This window comes from Salminus brasiliensis, chromosome 13, assembly GCF_030463535.1.
Source record: "Salminus brasiliensis chromosome 13, fSalBra1.hap2, whole genome shotgun sequence".
Lineage (NCBI taxonomy): Eukaryota > Metazoa > Chordata > Actinopteri > Characiformes > Bryconidae > Salminus > Salminus brasiliensis.
Genome location: NC_132890.1, coordinates 27,026,566 through 27,051,632, shown reverse-complemented (window position 1 = coordinate 27,051,632; position 25,067 = coordinate 27,026,566). Strand labels below are relative to the sequence as shown.

Below are 25,067 nucleotides of genomic sequence, written 5' to 3'. Positions count from 1 at the left end.
TATAAATATTTATAATAAGTAGAATTATTGCCAATAATAATAACCTCACCCCAAACTTATATATATCCCCCCAGTTATGTAGAGAGATCACACTTTTCTCAACTGCAGGATAAATTGAAATGATTGAAAAGTAAATACTTACTAAATCCTATCACTAGAGGATACAATATGACTTGTTAACCGTATTTATTAATATTAAAGAATAAAGGGAAGTACTGAGAAATGTTTCTAACTGAATGACGTTCTCGGTTTTTGCAAATTAAACACTGAAAGACGGCTAAAATAACGTCTTACACACGCTCTTTATTTTCTTTACATCTACTGATCACAGTCTGAAGGTGGCAGCATAAAAAACGCCCTAGTTACTGAGTAACTTATTAAACAACATTTTACCACAGTCAGCATCTATCAAACTTGTTAAACTCTATGACCCCATTTACACCTAGTCACTTCATGCATCTTAAGTAGCAGGATTTTATCTGGAAAAGGCCAAACCACATAAAAATGCAAGACGTCTCCAATACGGATTTCACAAAAAATAAATACGTATTTTTTAAGTATGTACATACAGATTTCTGTCCTTGCAAATACACCAGAGTAGAAGATTAATTAAAAATTCTATATAAGATACAGAATAAAGTACGTGTGCTCATAAAACTGTAAACATCACTAGTTCCTATTAAACGCTGAACATCATTGTAATACGTTGGCAGAATGGTGATTAGGGGAGCAGAACAGGGTAAATATATGTGAGAATTTAAAGGTTTGTATCAAGAGACATACAGTAATATCAAAGTGTGTCAATCCTGTTTAGGCTTTCTCTTACAGAACGTTCTCCACACACACTTCATGAGGACAAACATCATCCCAAACACGAGACACACAGCAAACAGTAGGAAAGCTATTACATCAACACTGTGGTAGATGTACCAAGGCATTCTGTAGGACTCTGATTTCAGGTGAGCAGCACCTTTATGCCTCATAACAAACTCAATCCAGAAGAGGGCACTGTCCATTGGTTTCATTGGTTTGTCTCGGTGAAGTTTGGAGAGTCTTTGCATGTTCTCTCTATAGGCCGGGTCGTGAAGAACGTCTTGTAAACTCTCAAGAAAGACATTCCTGTCTAGTGTGCCCAGGGAGAGAAGTTTTGCACCTCCTCTGTCTCTCAGGCGAAGCAGGTTGTCATACTGGTCAAAATACAGGGGAAGACCAACAACAGGAACGCCATGGAACAAAGCTTCCTGGACCCCATTAGTTCCTCCATGTGCCACAAATGCTCTTATCTTGGGATGTCCTAGAAGATCATTCTGTGGCATCCAGTCCACCAACAATGTGTTGTTCCCCAGAGAAGACGGTCTTTCTCCTTTGTGTCTCCAGATGACCTTTTGAGGGAGCTGAGCAAAAGCAGCAGCAACTTCTTCTGCGCGCTCACTTGGCAGCTCATCAACAAAAGTTCCTATAGACATGATGATAAATCCATGCTCACCAGAACTTTGCACAAAGTCCTCCAGATCTTGTGGAAGGGGTTTGGCTTCCTGGCACTGGAAGCCGCCGACGTAGATGACATTAGGCATAGTTGGACGAGGGAATTCAAAAACGTAATCAACTCTCATTAACCAAATATCTGCTCCCTGTAAGAGAGCATGAAAGTCAACATGTGGCCCTAAATACCTGTCGCAAACAGCTTTGTATGCTGGATATGTAAAGAGCCTGTATTGTACCTCCATTACTAAGTAGATAATGACATTTTTGACCCTCTGTATGAACGTCATTCTATTCGAGTGTCCTGATCCTGTCATTGGGACGTAAGATAAGGGTGATGGTGCGATTTCAAGATGTCCTTCTCCACTTGGAATCCACCTTACGTTGTAGACCACAGGCAGGTTGAGGTAATGAGCCAACATAACACCAATACCCCAAGCAGGGTCTGTGAGCATCAGATCATAGTTCTTCTCCTTCAGCATCTTCATCATGTTCTCATCTTCAAAAATGGTTGCAGTCATGTTACTGATAAAATTTGCTAATGTCTTTAGGAGACCAATAAGTTTCAGTTGTGCCTTGATTAAATTTAGACCAGAGATTTTGCCAGTTTCTATATCAAATACAAGCGATAACATGTCCTTCATGAATTTTTTATCAAAACCTTCAGTCACAGACACCGTTATGGCATTGTAGTAGGCAGATTCCTCCTTGATGTACCAGCTCTTACTAGAACGTACCACATCAATTGTATGTCCGTGTTTGTGCAGGGCTTGGATGAGGATGTCCATGTGCAGCCAGTGGCTTCCATCAGTCGTGACTACCAGTATTTTGCCACCCTGGCAAACAGGCCAGAAGTTTGCCAGGATTGTTATTAAGATTAAATATCTGATATAATTTGTGTATGAACATGTTATCATTTTCTCACTCCCTGCAAAGAAAATCACATGATCAGAAATATGAATGCACAAAATCCATCTTCTCAAAAATGTAAAAAATTCCTATGTACATCTTTAAAGGAATTGCTCATTTATACATGGCCAGAGGAGTCTTTATATACTTGTGTATGGTGTATATACATAAACGCAAAAGTTAAGACAACCTTGCTTAAAATATCTGTTATTAAGTGACTAAAAGCGACGTCTAAAAGGCACATTTTAAGTAAGATTTCCATAGTTTATAGTTTCAAAATAGCAAAACTAGGAACAGGTCCCAAACCAAACGTCTGCATAGTCTTTACTTAGTAACATCCCTCACAGCTGAACAGTGCACCACCACTCCACGGTCTGCTTCTTCCCGATCTTTCGGAAGATCTTTTGCAATCAAACAGGTGTTTGATTTGCCTTCATAGCAATCCCATGAGCAGCTCTCTGAAGGTTTTCTTGGGTTTCCAGACCTCATCATGACCTCCACAGTTCCTGTTAACTATTTCCTGTTTGCTATTTCTTTACTACAGCACAAACTGTGAAAACAACTACCTGACAACCTTTAGCTATCGTCTGACAGACATTACCAGCTAATTTTGAGAAGACTAAGCAACTGCTTAGAGAAGCCTATTGCTGTTTATTGTTGGCACAAGCATTGAGATTGAGTCCAAGTATTCATACAACTTTTTACATTACCAAGCCATTCCTAACAGTGATTATGAACAATCCAAAGCTGTAACATGCTAATTAGGTCTGAGAACTTGGTAAAAGATATCTGAGAGTTCAATGTTTAAATTTTATACCTTGTAGAGATCAGTTCATCTGCTACTCACTTAACTCTCCATTGTAACAGAAATCTTGAACAGCGGTGCCCAAACCTGTGCTTGGCACTGTATATGTTCTTACATGTTCAGGTTATTTTCTAAGATCACTTCTATTGGTCCATGTAACGAGTTTCTGGGATTTCAGTTGAGATACGGTGGTGGTTCTGAACTTTACTCACAAAAAACTTACCAAAAAGTCTAAGATTTGCATTTTAGGATAATCACACTGAAATACACTCACTTGTGTTCCAGTGTGGAGCTGCAGAAGGCCTCCTCTGGTGTGGTTTATGTATTGTGTGCTTTTGCTCCACTTCCTTTTCTGATATGATTACCCTGTTGTTAAAAGAGATCCAACAGCACGATCCTCGTATGCGTACTCCGGACTGTGCAGTGGTGATACTGTACTGTACTGTTGCTTTAACTGGGCAGTTAATGGGTTGTTAAATCTTGCTCTACAGCACTTAGCAAACAATCAGACTCCAGCCCAGTTTAATACATTTTATTACAGAACTGGTTCTTTATGGAACCAAACGTGGTTCTTCAATAGCATCAACCCTTTGTAGCACCTTTATTTATACTGGGTGTATTATATATATCATATATACTTTTTTTTAAGCAGCATGTTTTAGATTGCTAATAAAGGATCACCTATCATTAGCACGTCTGGCAGTGTCTGTTACTGGTAAAAGACAACTGGGGCACTGACGGACTGACTGAGTGACTGACTGAGTGACTGAGTGACTGACTGATTGACTGACTGACTGAGTGACTGACTGATTGAGTGACTGACTGACTGAGTGACTGACAGAGTGACTGACTGACTGAGTGACTGACTGACTGAGTGACTGACTAACTGACTGAGTGACTGACTGACTGAGTGACTGACTAATTGACTGAGTGACTGACTGACTGACTGAGTGACTGACTGACTGACTGAGTGACTGACTGACTGACTGAGTGACTGACTGACTGAGTGACTGACTGAGTGACTGATTGACTGACTAACTGACTGAGTGACTGACTGACTGACTGAGTGACTGAGTGACTGATTGACTGACTGAGTGACTGACTGACTGAGTGACTGATTGACTGACTGAGTGACTGACTGACTGAGTGACTGACTGATTGACTGACTGACTGAGTGACTGACTGACTGACTGAGTGACTGAGTGACTGACTGACTGACTGAGTGAAGCCTCAGTCTCAGCTGTAAAACAGTAACACACAGTAATACAAACCTGTGGCTGAACAGGCTGAACATTTTTTTTGTACCCTGCAGAAAAATCCCACAGTGATCTAACTGTGCTAGCGAACACATCTGGAGAACATCAGGATCTCTCTCTTTACTGGTAGCAGTTTAACCCACTGTCGAGGGACATCTAGTACCCCCCGCCACGTGTGTTAATATTAGTGTAAGACTCGCAGTGAAACCGTGTACCGGATTAATGGACTGCTGTGCTTCTCTCTGAAACAGGCTGCTGTCACTGTTTGAGAGAAGTTCCGCCTCACCGGAAATACAGATTCTGATTTTTTTTTTTTTTTTTTTACTACACATCGGTTTAGGGACAGGGGATTTATTTTAAGAAGCGGGTAAACTCTGTAAAATAGTCTCCTAAAGTGTAACCTGAATTTTAATATTAGTTTATGAATCGCAGTTTAAAAAAAAAAAAAAAACGTTTACCGGATTAGTGAGCTGGAGAAGTTCTCTGGTGGAAATAAACTGGTTTTACAACGTTTGTTAAAAAATCCCGCCCCTCCCAAAATAGCGATTCTGATTGGTTCTCCTGCTGTGTTTGACACTGTTGCCCCGCCCGCAGGCAAAATAGCGATTCTGATTGGTTCTCCTGTGGCGTTAGACTTTGTTGTCCAGCCCTCAGATGAAATAACAATTCTGATTGGTTCTCCTGTGGCGTTAGACTTTGTTGTCCCGCCCTCAGATGAAATAGCGATTCTGATTGGTTCTCCTGCTGTGTTTGACACTGTTGCCCCGCCCGCAGGCAAAATAGCGATTCTGATTGGTTCTCCTGTGGCGTTAGACTTTGTTGTCCCGCCCTCAGATGAAATAGCGATTCTGATTGGTTCTCCTGCTGTGTTTGACACTGTTGCCCCGCCCGCAGGCAAAATAGCGATTCTGATTGGTTCTCCTGTGGCGTTAGACTTTGTTGTCCAGCCCTCAGATGAAATAGCGATTCTGATTGGTTCTCCTGCTGTGTTTGACACTGTTGCCCCGCCCGCAGGCAAAATAGCGATTATGATTGGTTCTCCTGTGGCGTTAGACTTTGTTGTCCAGCCCTCAGATTAAATAACGATTCTGATTGGTTCTCCTGTGGCGTTAGACTTTGTTGTCCCGCCCTCAGATGAAATAGCGATTCTGATTGGTTCTCCTGCTGTGTTTGACACTGTTGCCCCGCCCGCAGGCAAAATAGCGATTCTGATTGGTTCTCCTGTGGCGTTAGACTTTGTTGTCCCGCCCTCAGATTAAATAGCGATTCTGATTGGTTCTCCTGTGGCGTTAGACTTTGTTGTCCCGCCCTCAGATTAAATAACGATTCTGATTGGTTCTCCTGCTGTGTTTGACTTTGTTGTCCCGCCCTCAGATGAAATAGCGATTCTGATTGGTTCTCCTGCTGTGTTTGACACTGTTGCCCCGCCCGCAGGCAAAATAGCGATTATGATTGGTTCTCCTGTGGCGTTTGACTTTGTTGTCCCGCCCTCAGATGAAATAGCGATTCTGATTGGTTCTCCTGTGACGTTTGACTTTGTTGTCCAGCCCTCAACTTTTCTCTTCTCAAGCCGGCTCGATGCTTAACGATTTGGGTAAATATCTTGCTTTCAGGCCCAGCCGTGCTTCAGTTTCTCTCAGACAGATGATTCTGTTTCGTTGTCAGTTAGGTCATATATACATAGGTCATATATTTCAGTATGAATCCAGAGCTACCTTACTACTACTGTCTATATCTATACTACTATATCTAGGCTAACTATACTACTATATGCCAGCATCACCCTCATGGTAAAAGCCAGTCATGTGGTGGGCAAGGTAAAATGGGGAAATTTCTAACAATTGATTATTTTTATGAATGACATAAAAATCTCAGTCCTCGATTTTGGTACATGCTTAAATTAAACACTGAGGAATCTTTATTTTCTTTGTCAGTCAGTGTCATTGTAATACAGAATTTACATTTGGTCTTCATTGTAATTACAGAAATCTCCTATCAGTTATCAGCTGCAGTCTAACGCAGCCTTTCACACACATACTATGCACTCACTGTAAGAAGACATTGCATTATACATTAAATTAATATTTAACATTTCTCACTGTAAGATGTTAAAACAGCATTTAATAAGAGTTAGTTATAACTGATTGTATTGTTACAAGTCTGAAACTAGCAGCATTAAGAAATCCGTAAGTACTGAGCACTACATTCAGCATCTATCAGCACAGAAACTGAACTGTGTTAGACTGTTAATTTTATGAAATGAAAAAATACTGTGTGTGTGGCCAATCACATAGCAGTAGAGATGCAGTCACTATAATTCAACATAATTTAGTTAAACACAAAAAGTTATTAGTATCTAAAACCAAAAAACAGAATTTACTGAATCCAAATACATTCCTGGTCTTGCAAATATACCTGAGTTAAAGTAAAGTTAGGATTAGAGAAAGTAAGTACAGTACAGATTTTAAATGTGTAAATGTCACTAGTTTCTATCAACCTCTGAGCAATACAGTAATTTAACAAAATGGTTATTAGGGGAGCAGAACAGGGTAAAACTACATGAGCTTTTGAATGTTTGTTTAGGATGTCAAAGTGTGTCAATCCCACTTTGGCTTTCTCTTCCATAACAGTCTCCACACACACCTCATCATGGCAAACATCATCCCAAACACGAGACATACAGCAAGCAGTAGGAAAGCTATTACATCAACACTGTGGTAGATGTACCAAGGCATTCTGTAGGACTCTGATTTCAGGTGAGCAGCACCTTTATGCCTCATAACAAACTCAATCCAGAAGAGGGCACTGTCCACTGGTTTCATTGGTTTGTCTCGGTGAAGTTTGGAGAGTCTTTGCATGTTCTCTCTATAGGCCGGGTCGTGAAGAACATCTTGTAAACTCTCAAGAAAGACATTCCTGTCTAGTGTGCCCAGGGAGAGAAGTTTTGCACCTCCTCTGTCTCTCAGGCGAAGCAGGTTGTCATACTGGTCATAAAATAGGGGAAGACCAACAACAGGAACGCCATGAAACAAAGCCTCCTGAATTCCATTAGTTCCTCCATGTGCCACAAAAGCTCTTATCTTGGGATGTCCTAGAAGATCATTCTGTGGCATCCAGTCCACCAACAATGTGTTGTTCCCCAGAGAAGACGGTCTTTCTCCTTTGTGTCTCCAGATGACCTTTTGAGGGAGCTGAGCAAAAGCAGCAGCAACTTCTTCTGTAAGGTCACTCGGCAGTGCATTAACAAAAGTTCCCAAAGACATGATGATAACTCCATGCTCACCAGAACTTTGCACAAAGTCCTCCAGATCTTGTGGAAGGGGTTTGGCTTCCTGGCACTGGAAGCCGCCGATGTAGATGACATTAGGCATAGTTGGACGAGGGAATTCAAAAACGTAATCAACTCTCATTAACCAAATATCTGCTCCTTTTAGGAGAGCATGAAAGTCAACATGTGGCCCTAAATACCTGTCGCAAACATCCTGGTAAGCTGGATTTATAAGGAGCCTGTACTGAACCTCTGTTGCTAAGTACAAAAGAACATTTTTGACCCTCTGTATGAACGTCATTCTGTCCAAGTGTCCTGATCCTGTCATTGGGACGTAAGATAAGGGTGATGGTGCGATTTCAAGATGTCCTTCTCCACTTGGAATCCACCTTACGTTGTAGACCACAGGCAGGTCGAGGTAGTGAGCTAACAGAACACCTGTACCCCAAGCAGGGTCTGTGAGCACCAGATCATAGTTCTTCTCCTTCAGCATCTTCATCATGTTCTCATCTTCAAGCATGGTTGCAGTCATGTTACTGACAAAATGTGATACTTTCTTCATGACCCTAAAAGCTTCCAGTTGAGCATTGATGAAATTTAGACCAGAGATTTTGCCCCTTTCTATATCAAATATAATCCATAAAATGTCCTTCATGAATTTTTCATCAAAACCTTCAGTCACAGACACCGTTATGGCATTGTAGTAGGCAGATTCCTCCTTGATGTACCAGCTCTTACTAGAACGTACCACATCGACTGTATGTCCGTGTTTGTGCAGGGCTTGGATGAGGATGTCCATGTTCACCCAGTGGCTTCCATCAAGTGGGACCACCAGTATTCTGCCACCCTGGCAGACAGGCCCCAAGGTTGCCAGGATTGTTATCAAGACGAAATATCTGATATAATTTGTGTATGAACATGTTATCATTTTCTCACTCCCTGCAAAGAAAATCACAAGATCAGAAATATGAATGGATAAAATCCATCTTCTCAAAAATGTCATTTGACCAGGAAAGCTTGTGCAGAACCTTGTTAGATCCTATGTACCTAATCACATAATGTAATACTGTTTATCTTGTCAAGTGTTTTGTAAAACACCAGTTCATGTTGCAGCAGATGCAGGTAAACATAAATACAGTAAAAAGTAACAGTAGTTGAGATCTTGTGTGCTAGTCTGAAGAACTAAGCTTGGTTCCAGATTTCTCCTGGTCTGCCCTAGTCAGCATATGAAGGTGTTCAATTCCATCAGCTGCTCAGCTGATTTAACATCATTAGGCAGTGCTTCATCAAACCAGATGTTGGATGATAACTAATATTATGATAACTAAATAATACTCCCATTAGAAGAGCTCTAATGAACATGGAGATACATGTTTGGTGACGACATGATGATTATTTTGAAATCTCACAATACATTAAGCAAAAACGAAATTGATCAAAAATGTAATATTCACATAAGGAACAAAGCCTTAATTAAATTAATGAATAATGAAATACACTCACTTGTGTTCCAGTGTAAACCTGCAGAAGGCCTCCTCTTGTGTGATTTTTGCATTGTGTGCTTTTGCTCCACTTCTTTTTCTGAAACGATTACCTTGTTGTTAAAGAGATCCAACAGCACGATACCCGTCTGCGTACTCAGAACCGTTAAGTGGTGAGACTGCACTGTACTGTTGCTTTAACTGATCAGTTAATGTATTGCTAAATGTTGCTCTTTGCACTTGGCAAATAATCAGACTTTAGCCCTGCTGAATACATTTTTGCCAGCACATTTACTATAAACAGAAAAATTATTTGTTATATTGAATAGATTTACATTGCACAGATATATCTTTATATCTATTGTATATTTTTTGTATGTTACTTTGTAGTACAAAAAAAAGTACATATGTCATATTTAGATGTATTGCTAAAAATAATAACTTGGCCCTAAACCCAACCCTAACCTTAACCTCAACCCAAAACCTAATCCTAATCCAACACTAACCACAACATCAAGCAGTAAACATGGAGATACTCTATAAGTAAACATGTAGATGATTCTCATTCTACTTCTAGTGTTAGTCTATGGTAGGGGTGGGCAATTCCAGTCCTGGAGGGCCGGATTCCTGCAGTTTTGTGCTTTTCCTGCTCGAGCACACCTGATTCAACTCATGCATTACTTGCCAAGTTTAGTAGGTCTGTTAGAGCTGGACTCCAGCCTTGTTCCCCACCCCAGGTCTATAGAGATGCATGTAGACTTGATTTTATGCACCTGGTAGAAATGGGTGTGAATTAGTTAAACTCACTTAAATAAAAGTAGTGTCCACAAACATGTTGCTATGTAGTGTAAATCCATTAATTGACTTTGGAATTATAATAATTAATAATATAGTTATAATATATAATCTTTATTACAATAAATCAATAATAAGATAATACAATAATGATATTATTATAAAATAATGGGTTAATAGGTATGTTCTTGTTAATGTTTCTGAGCCAGTCAGTTGTGTACCATGGTTGTGTTGTAAAGTGTGGATGTATTGTGTGTACATATATGTGTGTGTGTGTGTTTGTGTGAGTGTGAGTGTGTGAGTATTTTAACCAAAAAAAAGAACAGACTTGATTTTATTATGCAATCCATAACATCGAAAGCAAAGCAAATATATTCAGTAAAATAGTTTTAATATGTATTTAAAGACCAAGCATAAATGCAAGTACATAGAATATAGAATACAATATTTTTTGTTTTTTTAATATTTTATGTATTTTTGTGTTTTCTTAAAACCTCATATAAAGACAATCAATGGACAATAATTACAGCCTTGTGCGGTTCATTCTGTTGTTTTCCTTAATAACAGTTATTTCATGATTTATTATAGTAACTGAGCAGTATGTTCAGAATCAAAAATACCACAAAACAAATGACTAAAGCTGCTTATATTTGTAATGTAAAACTGTATTCTCTGAAAACTGGCAATCATGAATCCATCCTTTCACTTGCCATAAGTGTTTAAACTGTTAATCCAAATATGAAAATGTAAATAAACTTCATCTTTCTATTCAAAACCTCTATGTTGTTTATTCCATTTCAACCTGAATATCCTCAGTTCCTGCAGTGTTTTCAAATGCTGCATTGATCATGTAGAATATCTTACATCATATCGAAGACAGAACACTAGAAAATAGCCTTGCTGTAGAAGAAGGTGAAGAAGTTGCTGTGCTTTTCTCCTCGTGATTTTCGAAGTTTGTACACTCTAGTGTGAGTAATCTCCCTGGCTTAGCTACTGCTACCAACATAGTTTGGAACAACAATGTTGGCCCATTTGTAAATAACAGGAATGAAGAGCAGAGCAGATCCTAGCACAGAAACCAGCAGGAATGCCCACAGGAACACCCGGTCTAGCACTTGAGCCACAAACTTCCAGTCCTGAACAACCTGGTGAGAGATACAAGCACATAAGTCACCTCTTGGTGTGACCTGCAGCTTGTAGCCTGAGACGCAGTAAATGGACTTGGCTTAGTGGAAGCTGTGAAAAGTCCTACCACACTCAGAAAGGACTGCAAATGAGCATATTTCCCCAAATAACATCATTAGTTCAAACTTAAAAAGTGCAGAGAGAAGCAAAAGACGTCCAGCTGATGTTCATAGGCTAATTTGCAACAACTCAACATTGGAAACCCATTTAATGAAGACCCTGGTGTTCAGTTCTTGAGCTGATTTTGCTTTCAGAAGCGGTTTCGACAGAGGATAGGTGTTTTTTGTGTGATAGACACTTGGTGTCCCCCTCTCTCGGAGTTTACATGGTTAGTGACTCCTGGCAGAGCTGTTGTTGCTCCTAAATGCTTCCGTTTTACAACAATACAGTTACAGTTGACTGGGGTAGCTCTAGCCAGGCAGGACTTTGACAAACTGACTTGTAGACTTGTAGAAAAGGTGGGTGTGGCTAAAACAACACTAAAATCTTAGTAATTAGGTGGCATACTTTCATCCATATAATATTTATCTCAAGGACCACGGTAGTTTAAGTCTTGCATAACAACATTCTTGCTTTTGTTCTGAAATAACAGTAGAAAACTCAGAGTGCCATTCTTCTTCTTACCTCTCTGACTTCATTCTCCTTGACCACGTGGAGGGTGATGTAACGAATGGAATCTAGTGCTGCTTGCAGGTTGTATCTTGAATTCAGCTCTTGTGTGAAGCCCTTTCCATAGCTTAACCCTCCTGTTCGTTCAGCATGTGCTCCTCTCTGACTCCCCCCAGTGGTGGCATAGCGGTCAACGTGACTACGCATGCACAGTAGCTTAGGCAGCCTGTGCAGGAAGATGCGGCGAACCCAGGGTGCCATGCCATGGTGCGTGGACGAGGAGCGGTGGTGAATGTTGATGGCAAAGACTGTGATGACAATGGAGAGTGTGACGAAGATCATGGTGAAGACCAAATACTCGCCAATGAGCGGGATCACCTGTGGAGAGGATCGTTCAACTGATTCATGTGGTAAAGCAAAGCAATACAGGCAAACAAAAAGTAGTTCAGGTTGTCAAGTACATCTTTCTAAAAAGTTGTGGTTTGGACACCTGCTCAGCCAATGTTTCTTCCAAAATCAATATAAGTTGTTCATTGGCAATGCTTCTCTACTAGACGAGCTGTGTGTGTCTGTGTGTTGCACATTTGTGTCAGCAATGGGTCTTGAATGCATTCATAAAAAGGGGTGTCTATAAACTTTTGGACATGTAGAGCATTATGTTAACCCTACCTTGGAAGAAGATGGGATGATCTCCTCTATCACCAGGAGAAAGACAGTGAGAGAGACGAGAACAGAGGTACAAAGAGAGATCTTTTCTCCACAGTTAGAAGGAAGGTAGAAGACCAGCACAGTCAAGAAGGACAGACCAATGCAAGGAACGATGAGGAAGAGCGTATAAAAGAGAGGGAGACGCCGGATGATGAAGGAGTATGTGATGAAGGGATATGAGCAGGCACTGTCCATCCTCAAACCCCGGCTGCCAGTAGCTGTTACGATCTCCCACTCGCCATTGTCAAAGTAGTCTCGCTTATCCACATGGACGTCCTCCAGTAGAATGTCCACCTGAGAGACACAGTGCTGCAAGTTATTCCATCTTATAAAACAGCTGTGAGAAGATTATGGGTAAAGTACATATCGTATAGGTGAAGTACATATAAAGCTTTTCAGGCTGTGCGGTACATATAACAGTTTGTGAAAATTAACCTGTGAGCCATCGTAGGTCCAGGAGCCAAACTTCATGGAGCAATTCTGAAGATCGAAGGGGAAGAAGGTCACGTCTATTGTGCAGGCAGATTTGTAGTTAGCAGGTGGCGTCCAGGAGATGGTGCCATCATACTTCACCACAGCTTTAGTAACTGTGGCCTCAAAATGACCATCTGCACTATTGAAGGACATAATTCATCACATTAGGGCAGACCTTAGCAGCAGAGATAATTACTGTAAAGCTGAAAAATGGCACATTAATTACTCAAGAACATTTATAATTTATCTGGTTAATGAATTTGTAGAGTTTAGTAGGTAGTTATTGTTACTAATCTACAAGCAATCAAATACTTAAGTAATTTTGAAGAATTTGTTAAATAGATTTACTTCAAATGATACTCATTCTTTTCATGCTAGTGTTTATTTTAAGACTGCATTGTGTCTAAGAAACTTTAGTTTATATTATGATATAAGCTTTCTTATCAGCAAATTTTATTTAGTTTGCTTTTTAAACATAAAATGCAACTCACAATAATACAAAATGGGAAAAAGGAAGGGAAATAATAAAGTAAACAAACAGAACATACAATATAATAAATATAATTAACACAAATATGGTCAGCCTAATGTGCAACTAACTAATATAGTCAAAGAAAAAAGTCAACAAGAACTTTCACCCTAGGTCAGTCGGTCTGGTCAAAGGATTTCCGATTTGTTACTTAGTATGTAATCATATCTAGAGATACACACTGATTAAATTCTGAAATCCACATTTGGAAAGGATATTGGCCTGAAGTTACAAAAATTTAGCTGCTATTAACAGGATTTCAGTGAGACTTATAGCACAACCCTTTTTAGGGTTAAAATTGGTAAAATTGCTGAATTGTCAAACTTCTGGATCTAGTTGAAAAGAGATTATTAATATCAAATAATGTGTTGCAAATTCTCTGCCAGAAATGAAAAAAGAACATTAACTTAACATATATTAACAAGTCCCACTGCAGTTCTTTAAGCTAATGGCAAACATAGTTTTCCTTGAGCTGATTTCACAGTGCTTTTACATTAACCTACTTGGTACACTCTGCACAGAAGGAGTGTGTTGATATTATTGTCAGATCTCTCTAATAGTTTTACTAGCCATTCTGAGGGTATGATATTGATAGTTGGGCTTACTTGTCATAAAGTACAATGTCTGGGATCCAGATGGAGTCAGATGGCACTCTGATAGATGTAATTCCAAGGTAGTGCTCTGGGTTCCATCGCAGCTTCATGTCGATCCATTCCTAAGCACAATAGATTTTCTCAGTTGTCGAAAAACATTGCATTTACTGAACATTGATTAGCTTAGTTGCTGTATGGTACAGGCCTTGTTCATCAAATGTCTTGGAAAATATTGATGATTGAAGCCCTATGTATTTAGCTCCAGTCCCCAAACACTTCTGAGGCATTAAAGGTAAGGTAAAGATGCAAGTATTTGTAGCTGGACAGTGCATTTGACCCATCCGTGGTAGTAAACACACACACACACACACGCACAATCACACTAGTGCACTAGGGGCAGTGAGCACACACACCCGTAGTGGTGGACAGCCAACTCCAGCTCCTTGCTCAAGGGCACTTCAGCCGTGGATTGAGGGAGAAGACAGCCTTCATTCCCCCCCCACCCCCAAATCTTATCTGCCGGTAGGATTTGAACTGGTGACCTTCCGGTCTTAAGCCCACTTCTCTAACCTGTTACTGTACTCTCTAACAAGCATAGTATAAGGGTGCTTTAGGTAGACAGTCAACAAAAACAACAAAAACAGTGCCTTTAAAAGGTAGACAATCAACAGCTTCAATATGTTCAATTTATGGACTAATCTTGGTTGGTCATGCTGAAAAACTAAGACACTGCTTTGAAAATTGATAAAATCTTGTTTCTTCAGGCAAGTGGCTTTCTTACGTCTTGTTATTTGCTGTGAGAGGTGTTGTTTGGGTGGTGTGAGAATGCTAGAGCTACCCTGATATTAGCCTGCAGCTAGATATGATGCAAATATCTGCAAGCTTCCAACACAAAATGCATATATTAGCTATGCAGCAAGCTTATCTTTCACCACAATAAATATTGTCTAAAGAAATATTCTAATATGTTCTATTGCTTATATTTTCTTCTTCTTTTTGCTTTTTGTGGCTGCTCAGTTTCAGTAGTTTTTGCCACATTCTTAATCTGGGGCCCTTGATAACCATCTTCATGTAGGGGCATTTAGTAAGCAATAGTGATGCCTTTGACCAAAGTCATTTTCTTTGTGTCCCTGTAAGCCCTGTCAGTCCTTGCTTTGGGCATCTTATGACCCACTGACCCCTTATGGAGCAATGGAGCTCCAGCTGTATTGAGTAAAAGCTATTCCCACTGAAGATATATAGCTGTCAGGGGCTCAGCCGAAGCACATAGAGACAGAGGATCGATTTGTGGTCCAGGATTGAAAGAGGCGAAGGAGAAAGGAAAAGAGGTGATCTCTTTGCTAAATTCCATCAGGAGGACTTGTGTGTATCAGACTTCTACAAAACTTACATATATATATAAGACTATAACAATATGTTACCTGCTTCATCCACACATTGGTGGTCATCAGTTGGTTCTTCTCATCCTTCAGGAACATTAGAAAATGTTATTTGCAGATATTTGCAAATGGAATGAGTAACCTCATTTTACCACATAAATGTCTACATCAATTATTTGTTAAAAACTAATAACGTGTAATGTTTAAAAAACACTAATGACTTCTCACCACATCCACCAGCTGAGAGATAGCCAGTCCAAATTTGACCCGCACAGTACCATTCAGATCTTCCACTGGTCTCACCCACTTCTGGTAGTTGCTGAATAGATGTTTGAACAGCTTGTCCTCAGTTTTGGCGTAGGAAGATAGCTTAGGGGGAGCTAAGGCAAAACAAAACACCATGTAAATCCACATCTTTCCATCCACATCAAGATTGTCTGGCCAAGAGCAAAAATCCTGAATTATAAGTGAAACTGCAAGAACATATTTCTCCCCCGGAACAGCGTTTTCAGAGATTTATGGGTGTCTGAGCTGATGCTTCGTCAATAACACCCTTAATCTTGTACTGAACATAATGCAAATCACCTGACGCTTTTAGTGTCTACATGCCGCTTACTCTACCTAAACCTCAATGCTGCAGATTCTTATTCGTAAAACATCACTGTTTTGTTTTTGTCCATTCCAATTTAGGAGATATTGTGAAAAATCGAGTATCAGTAATTTGCTTAGTTAAGTATGGCAATCTCTAATCTGACCGTATCAGATGATATTTACATATGCATTAATATAGTTGATGAACCCATGCTTTCTGAGTGCAGTTACACAGTGTGCTACAAAGATAATAAACAAAATTGTCAACATTTTGATGTAACTCATTGGCCTACTAATGATCATATTCTTCCCTGCTGCACACAAACACACCCACAGTGGTTGAATGCATCAACAGAAAATAGACCCCCACAAGCTACGGCTGACCAGATCTTACCGCACAACACATCGCTGGTCTACATATTCATTACATTTTACTGTCAGTATAGTAATTTAGTCTGGACCCTAATCAGCCAGCCTTCATGCACACATGTGAACATGCACATATTTGTATTTGTATATTGTTGTATTGATTGTATTTATTGTCATTGTACTTGTTGTCTATATACCCTGTCTGGTGTCTTATGTATGGCCCTTGCACTATTGTATCATTTCCTACTTATTCTGCACCGAATACCTGTTGTCCTGTACAAGCCTGTATGTTTGTTGACCGCAAAGGTATAAGGCAGGAGTATCTAATGAACTGGAAACTCAGTGTACGAATCTGAGCAAATCTTTATTACTTACAAACTTGTATATTTTGCTATGCTCCACTTCTCTTACAGTTACACCAAAGGGATCCTTACACAGTACTGAAATGTTAAAAGACAGAAATCACATTTACAGAACTTGCTGTTTAGTTCGTTTCTTACTGTTTTGTAAGTATTTTCTTGCACAAACAATCTGAATCACCCATCAAATTACAATTTGTGCAGATAACCTCTCAATTATTACACATATTACTCAGTAACTACAGAAACGTCTGTACAAACTGGTGAGGCCATTTTTTTCTGCCATTTTTTGGGCCATACACTGTTTAAAGGGGTTAATCAATAAAATGAGATCAATTAGAAATACATTAATACAATTAAAATGTGTAAAATTCCTAAAAATCTATATATCAACAACACCTATACACACACACACACACACATATATATATATATATATATATATATATATATATATATATATATATATATATATATATATATATATACAAATATAAACAATATCACCCAGTACTATGAAATGAACAGCATTTCACAAGACAATAAAACTGAACATACAGAATACACATCAATATGAAGACCAGATCTGGCAAAGTGTCTCCTTTCTAAAATGCTTCCAGAAAAACTGATCAATCATATGTTAATAATGCACACATCTAAATCAAGTAGATTCAGTGCATCACTTTATTCAGGGAGAAACTGTTCACTGCCTCAGTGAAAGTGACTCCAGGTTCTTTGAGAGGTGTAATTGAGATACTGGGTACGAGCACTAATGAAGGTGATTTGTTTTGTTTTGTGAAACCAGAGCCACCGTTAGAGGCATCCTCGCCTATCTAATTTTGCCCCCAGGGGCTGCAAACAGTGAGCAATGGAGGAAGGTCCAACATGATTTACTCAACTGAAGTCCATTACTAAAGCAGCAGATTGAGTTATGAATTGAGATTTATGAGCGCTGGAGATACAGAATTGGTTTAGAGGGCCTCTCCTGACATCAGAAGATGTTGTGGTAAGACACTGAACGTTATAAACCTTCTGACTAGGTTCAAAACTATTCATTTTGTACCTGTATGTAATCAGACACCATTGTTGTGTCCCAGTGTAATTCAATTCAAAGTACTGATCAGCCTGAACATGTCACTTAATATGAGCTAATCCAATTACAGTTTGAGGTCAGGCTACAGTCTGGAATTGCTGAATTAGTGTTGTGATTTTCACAGAGCATAGGGTATGTTACTGACTGAGAGCTAACTGTAGTGACTAGTGAGGTACACTGCAGTCATTTCTCATTTTACTCATTTTAAATGCGAGCCAGCCTTACAGACAGACATGTTGTGGCTGGTTTCTGCAGTAGATATTGGGCGAATAGCAGAGTGTTCACCTTATTGACTTGTGTTTAGTATTGTCTTAACTTGAATTTGAACTTGAATTTTAGCCTATTCAAACTAGCTGAGGTTATTCTTAAGTAAATAGCAAAGCACTTTTGTAAGTCGCTCTGGATAAGAGCGTCTGCTAAATGCCTTAAATGTAAATGTAGATATGCACCAGATCTCATCCACACATACATTCATGTTCTGTTACCGTACTGAGTTGACATAATTTGTTTTTTAAATCATTTAACTTTTAACTTCTCCTTAAAAGTGTATCTTTATATAAGTAAATAACACAATAAGCTGATCATTTATATAGTTCCTTTTGTTTAATTCACAGCATATATAGATTGTCTCCCAGATGGAACAGCCGTCTAAAGTGTTTGTCTTATCATAAGGAGAACTGGAAGGTAGCACATTCAGCTGTCTAGTGAGATTACATTATCTGCAGTATGAAAAAATGTGGTGGGAAATAAATGGGGACTTTCATTGGTTACGGAGTCATTGGTAGTGCTAAAGGCCTGACAGAAGAAGCAACCAATTGTGATCTGATTGACCAGTTTTGTCAAACCCACTCTGGGCCTTGTGCAACTTCTAGAGATGTAACCTTACCAGGATTCAGTTATTTCTGTAAAACATCTGCATTTCTGTGGCAGAACAGATTTGTTACTGAAAGAGACACTGTTATTCAAACAGCTACATACATGGAAAAACAGATATTGTAAACAAACAGATGTCTGTCATGTCTCACAAGCTTCAAATGTTGTGGTCTGTAGCAACTAAAAAAAGTGTTTTCCTCTTTTGTGACTGGGCTTTGGGATTTGTGGCCTGAACTAAAGGAACTTAGGTCTAAAAGTCACAGTTTGCCTACTTTTCTATAACCAACATGCAGCACACCAACTACTCTGTGTACAGTTTTAAACACCAGGGGATGTTTGAGATTATCTCACTTTTCTCCATCCTGTCTTGCTATATTTTTTTTTATAAATGGTTATTGTTATTTATCCATCGTTTCTGAGAAAAGGTCTTTGTGGAAATTAAATGCATGAATGATAGATAGAACAGCTTGATCTGCTGTGTTCTTTCAATATGCCTTAGAAGTCCATTTCTATGGGACAATAAATCTCATTATTAAATGACTGGCCAGACTTGCAGTCAACCCTCCACTATCAGCTCATGCAGCCACAGATCAATAACTGTGTTTCTGGTACTCCTGAGTCGATGGGGGACTGATTAACAAATATATCTTCCTTGCAGGCTCTGTCACAGGCAGTCTTACATAGCACAACCAGGGATATTGAAGAATTTGATAGTATAGGCCGAACATACCGCATTGTTTAACTGCTATTTACATTATTATTCATTTTTAAATGGAACCAGTCTTTGAGGCAGTTTTAAAAACTGCACCAAATATCACATTATCAATGAGAAATAAAATTGTGAGAACGAAGTTTGTCTGCAATGTTTATAGTGACATTTGGCAGTTTGACAGCTTAAATTAGACAAACCCAACTTCATACATATGTGAAAAAGCTTGTATCTTCAAAATGGCTTTACAGGAGGAGGAAAACCCTTCTTAACTCTTATAGGAAGTCAATGTAGAAGTATTTTATTTATACATTATATTGTATTATTATATATTATTAAATCATTTATGGTTCAATTCTGGCACAGTGTAAAGAGCAACTGTCAGAGTATGTCCAAGAGTAAACAACGACACAAATAGATACATGTTTTTTAGCATGACAGCAATACACTACACACACAGTACACTAAAAACCTACATTTTTGGAATCACTTTTGATAATATCATAATAATATTTGTACATGCAATAACTCAAATGCAAGTTTAAATAATGTAAACAAAAAATATACTTTCTGATACCATGGTCCGTATTTTAAAAAAATGTTGTGGAAAGAACTGTCTGTTAAAAATTGTAATAGTTTACTGTAGTTACCTATTCATAAGACTTTTTTCTCAAGTTATCTGCCCGTATTTGCATATTGCGTACTTGCATATTGTCTACATTTCTGTTATGACTTCATGCAGTGATTTCATTAATTAATTAATTAATTCATTCATTCATTCATTCATTCATTCATACCCCACCAAAAATCACTGTTTGCAGAACTCTGAGTAATAATGAAAGTATATCAAAGTAAGTCAGTAATTCTGAATGATAAAACAATGGACCTTTTGTTCATGCTGTTTGTAGTACAATTCATCTTTACTTCCATCCTTAAGTTGTTTTCTTTTAAAGAGGCTCCAACCATGAACACTGATCTAGGAACAAATTCCCTACTGACTGCATACACCTAAGGCTTAAATGTCAAAACTAGTCCAAAAATGGCCCTTTCTGCACTCAGTGTTCCTGCAGCTCCAAAGATATGAGTCAGTGGATTAATTATCCCCTGAGGCCCAATAAAAGATACAACATTGAAGGACAAGATAAATTTAATACACAAGCTATATTGATATGCACCTTCATAGCACAGCTCAGTTAAAAATACTGACCCACTGAAATGAAGCCAACACTACAGGGAACATCTATTTGCTCAGCTTCTTAACTAAAAAACATTTCAGCCTGTCTTATGAAAACACAGAACAATGCAATGCAGTTCAAATAGAAGCTAGTCAAATACAAATGCCTGCAGCCTTGAGGGAACGGCTCAAAGACTTTGAGACTCTGTGTTCTTTGCTTGTCATGAATATGACTGAATGTACACTACTGTGTAAACGCCATTGAGGTTATGTTGAAGACAATCACTATTTACATGCTCATTAGATTGTCCAAAACTATCACCGCAAAGCAAGTGAAACTTTAACAAACAACAAATTCAACAACCGTGCTGAGAACTTTAAAACTCTACAATTAAAAACCTAAAGAAAAGAAAAGAAAAGAAACTGACATACCCAAAACAGAGCTAATTTCAAAGCCAATTTCAAAACCTCAAAACTGTTTAATAGTCTTGAACTATTATATTTACACCCCCGGAACTGACACACACCCAACCCATTAGCGAAAGCTCTGGTAAAAACGGGCAAACACTAAAATGCAGCAGCTACTTTGGGACAGTATGGGACAGTTGTTGATGCTGGACAGCAGCGCATCACGTCCAGACTTTGCTAGTTATGGGAATATAGATTTCTAAACCAGACCTTGTGACTGTGTTTTTTCTTGTGCCATTGTTTGCAGAAAAGGAGCTCAAACTCAGCAGGTGATGAAGCAAAATCAAATGAGGATCAGTACTAGGCTAAAAGCAACCGCTAGCCAGCTTTTACCATCTCTTTTCTTCAACATCTGCTTCCTCAAAAACAAACGACTACATCAGCTGACAATCAAACTGGAGCTAAACATACATCAGAATGGGAAGTACTGGCTTATTTTTTAGTGGTAAGCATCAGGGAGAATTGGGGCAAGGCTAAAAGCTAACCGGCTACAATCTCAAGAGCACATAACGCTGAGAATACACAGCAAGAGGAAAGCAATACTATCTGGTATGATTATCAGACTATATATTTATAGTATATAGTCTGATAGTAAAGGAAACAGGCATGTGAAAGCTCATTTTGGCATTTTTGAACCAAACCAACGTCACTATTATACACCAGTTACTTCTATACACCAATGAACAACTTAAAATACTCAATAAGTTTACATTTTTGTTCTCATTTTGGTTCTTAGTGGTTTTGTAAATGTGGCTTAAGGTAAGATATGTTATTTTGTATGCTACTAATGGGTTGTTAGAGACAGTGACTCCAACAAAAGCAAGATACACTCTTTTAAGAAGAAAGAACTGATTTCAGTGGAAACAATGAATGAGCAGGTGTCCCATTACTTTTGTCCATGCTTTGTATATATTTATCCCTTTGCAGTCTGCCAAACAGCCAGATTAATTTCTGCTGTAAAACAAAGACAGATGGGAATCTGTTAAATACTGCGATGCTATCTCCATCTGCCATCACCATGGATCTGACCTTTAGTTTTGCATGCAGATTAGGTGTGTGTGTGTGTGAGAGAGAGAGAGAAAGAGAGAGAGAGAGAGTAAAATAGAGAGAATAAGAGAGATATAATGCATGGAGGCAAGGTCATTTGAACTTACCTAGCGTGGAGCAGAAGAGACAACAGCAGGCTAACAGAATCACGCATGAGCTCCGAACTGGTAGCATGATGCCAGTACTGGTCACACCAGGGCAGCAAAGTGGACCTTTAGGGCACCATGGACAGTACTGAGCTGGACATACTGCATACAAATAGAGGGGTTTCTTAGTTTCTAGCATACAGGATTGCATGTGTACTGGCAAGAATTACAAAACCATTGGACATGTAACAAGCAATGTGCATAAAATAGTGCACACATGCATGACTGCAGACACAGCATATAGGCTACAGTATGATCAAAAACACAATGATTGTTGGGCATGGAAGTATTACATTCCACAGATTATCAGATGTATGAACAGGTTCCATATCAGTAAACCATTGCACACATACATGCCCTTAGGTTATATATGCAATACCACTGTATTATCAATATAGATTACACAACACATAATGTAAAATTATGCATGCATTTTTGCACAGTTGCAGTGCAGTAGTCCATTCATTAACATATTCCACATGGATACATCATGAAAACATCACACATACATATCTACACATAGCTGGTCATGAACATAAAAATCATACATCACATAAAAAACACATGCATTTCTGCACAGATGTTGCACCCACTACAGTAGGCCATGCATGAGCAGGTTCCACACTGACATATTCAGCATGCATGTTACACACGGACACATGCATGTCCACATTCACTGTCTCCTCCCATGCCCCCTCCATCTAACCTGGCCGTGTGGAGGAGAAGAACAGGCTACAGGTCTTCAGAATTCTGCTCTCCTCTCTTTAGCTGCCGTGAGCCCATGCCTGTCTCCCAGTACGCTGCGGTTCACATCCATACATACCACACACATGCCGTGATTCTCTCCTCCCCACTCTCCTCCCCCCTCACCTCCTACTCTGCAAAAGAAACCCTGCCCTCTTTCCCATGTGGGTCTCTGCTCCCCCCCATACACACAAAGGAGAAGACAGCCAATCAGAATTATAGACTTTTGTTGGTCTGGAAAAGCCTGCCACCTGATGGTGGACTGTCTAGACTAGTATTACAGTCATTGACTTTATGCACAGTGCTTTACACATTAATGGATAAATGCATTTGTATGTATATATATATATATATTTATTTATTACTCTATTGTTATGCATATTTTACACATATCAAGGTCAAATGTCTATGAGCACAGTATGATCAAAGCTTGGAGTTTGAAAATAATAAATAATAAGAATTAAATCAATCTTTTGCTTCTGCATTTTTTAATCTCCGTTCTGCTGATCTCTCACCCAGTTAAATTATCCATTCATCTTCTTTTTCACTTCTTTCTGGTCAGGATTGCTCGGGGTCCGGATTCCTACCTGGAATCCTTGGACGCAGGGCAGGAACGCACCCTGGACAGCGCACCAGTCCATCAGAGGGTACCACACATCATCATTTACTCACAGACTCTGACCTAGGGGCTAATCTAGTATAGACAATTCACCTACCATGTGTGATTTGGAGAGGTAGGAGAAAACTGGAGCACACAGAGGAAACCCACGTGCACACAGGGAGAACACACCAAACTCCTTACACACAGAGAGACCTGAGACCAAACCCACAACCCCAGGCCCCTGGAGCTGTGTGTCACATGAGGTGCCACTGTGTCACTCAAAATAAAATGAATTCTAGTCTGAAATATTTTTATTTAATAATTGAATTCCTTGATGTTTTTACTTGATTGAAGTACTGGTTTAGTCTACTGATAGCGTCTCGTTCTAGCGGCAGAGTGAGGCGAAAAATGATCTGCAAAAAGTCACATTCAGGATAAAAACACTTAAAACTAGTAAAATTGTCTAGATAAAAATTCTATAATCTTTAAACAGCAACAATATTATTAATATAGCAATCTTGAAATGAAAAAAGACTAGATAATTTCACTTGCTAATATTGACTTTTTTTATGACCACTCTTTTGTTATCTCACTGCATCTCTTCTTACACTCTGTTTATGCAATGGTGCAGAGATATACATTCTCCAGTGATGTGTGCAGTAACATGATTCATTTATCTGTTCATTGTTGCATCTCAGTTTATGTTTTGTGGACATTATATAACACGTGAGGCCTGGATTTCCCCAACTTATCTACCTGTTACATTTCCTATGTTTAGCTTTATGTGTAAAGGACTGTGCCTCCTTATCATTTCAGTGTAAATGGGTTGAACCTACTGCAGGGTGAATGCAGTGCTTTTTTAGTACACAAAAAAGCACAGAGCATTTTTATAAGGTGTATATATTTTTAAAAAAACAAAAATAGAAGTCTAGAAAACCTTTCTTGGTTTATCATGAAAAAAAAATCTTTCCAAAAGCAATTTATGCAGCTCCAAAAAAAACCCCTACGTACTGAGTTAGTTAGAAATGCTGTGGAACGCCTAGCATCTATTAGCACAGGAACCGAAGTAAATGAGAAAGTTAGACTATGTTCTTTTTGGTAAATTTATATGCTAAGGCTGCTAAGTAAGAGGTCTGTCCAAACATAAAGTAGTCGAGAAACTGTCATCAACACAAAAACATTGTTTAACTAAATGATAAAGACTAAAATGTAACCAATATCAACTAAATTGTAGCTTAATTTAATCATAAATACATATTAATATTATTCATATTTTTAAAATATAATTTAAAAATACTCAAGAAAGTAAAGTGTTGAGTACACATAATTAAGTTAATGCTTCTAGTATCTACCCACCTCTGAAAATAACACACCAACAATGAAAATACATACATACTGATGTAGTAGTTTGATCTGCCCA

At 38.8% G+C, this 25,067-nt stretch overlaps 3 protein-coding genes across 4 annotated transcripts; all 3 read right to left on the bottom strand.

Moving 5' to 3' along the window:
• Positions 1 to 228: 228 nt before the first annotated feature.
• On the bottom strand, positions 229 to 2,394 carry LOC140574836 (UDP-glucuronosyltransferase 2A2-like). Of its 2 annotated transcripts, XM_072694857.1 has the most exons (2): positions 862 to 2,336; positions 229 to 244 (listed from the first exon to the last, which is right to left on the bottom strand). In XM_072694857.1, the coding sequence occupies exons 1-2, from the start codon at positions 2,268 to 2,270 to the stop codon at positions 229 to 231; spliced, it is 1,425 nt and encodes a 474-aa protein (XP_072550958.1). In that variant the 5' UTR covers positions 2,271 to 2,336. The 2 variants fall into 2 exon arrangements, with proteins under 2 accessions (XP_072550958.1, XP_072550959.1); XM_072694858.1 differs by lacking the exon at positions 229 to 244 and having other exon boundaries at positions 801 to 2,394.
• A 4,651-nt stretch (positions 2,395 to 7,045) lies between these two features.
• On the bottom strand, positions 7,046 to 9,381 carry LOC140575522 (UDP-glucuronosyltransferase 2C1-like). The gene is made up of 2 exons (XM_072695881.1): positions 9,224 to 9,381; positions 7,046 to 8,659 (listed from the first exon to the last, which is right to left on the bottom strand). Exons 1-2 carry the CDS (start codon positions 9,273 to 9,275, stop codon positions 7,050 to 7,052), a joined length of 1,662 nt encoding a protein of 553 aa, XP_072551982.1. The 5' UTR covers positions 9,276 to 9,381; the 3' UTR covers positions 7,046 to 7,049.
• A 989-nt stretch (positions 9,382 to 10,370) lies between these two features.
• chrna5 (cholinergic receptor, nicotinic, alpha 5) lies at positions 10,371 to 23,157 on the bottom strand. The gene is made up of 9 exons (XM_072695886.1): positions 23,009 to 23,157; positions 22,264 to 22,404; positions 15,702 to 15,853; positions 15,516 to 15,560; positions 14,107 to 14,216; positions 12,934 to 13,111; positions 12,460 to 12,792; positions 11,806 to 12,168; positions 10,371 to 11,141 (listed from the first exon to the last, which is right to left on the bottom strand). Exons 2-9 carry the CDS (start codon positions 22,328 to 22,330, stop codon positions 10,983 to 10,985), a joined length of 1,407 nt encoding a protein of 468 aa, XP_072551987.1. The 5' UTR covers positions 22,331 to 22,404; positions 23,009 to 23,157; the 3' UTR covers positions 10,371 to 10,982.
• Positions 23,158 to 25,067: the final 1,910 nt, after the last annotated feature.

Coding starts and splice junctions, on each gene's coding strand:
- LOC140575522 (XM_072695881.1), bottom strand. CDS start 9,275: ATGCAAAAATCACACAAGAGGAGGCCTTCTGCAGGTTTACACTGGAAC. Junction 8,660..9,223: donor AGGTTTACACTGGAACACAA/GTGAGTGTATTT, acceptor TTTTCTTTGCAG/GGAGTGAGAAAATGATAACA.
- chrna5 (XM_072695886.1), bottom strand. CDS start 22,330: ATGCTACCAGTTCGGAGCTCATGCGTGATTCTGTTAGCCTGCTGTTGT. Junction 14,217..15,515: donor CCAATGTGTGGATGAAGCAG/GTAACATATTGT, acceptor TATTGTGCTTAG/GAATGGATCGACATGAAGCT. Junction 12,169..12,459: donor TCATCCCATCTTCTTCCAAG/GTAGGGTTAACA, acceptor TCCTCTCCACAG/GTGATCCCGCTCATTGGCGA.
- LOC140574836 (XM_072694858.1), bottom strand. CDS start 2,270: ATGGACATCCTCATCCAAGCCCTGCACAAACACGGACATACAATTGAT.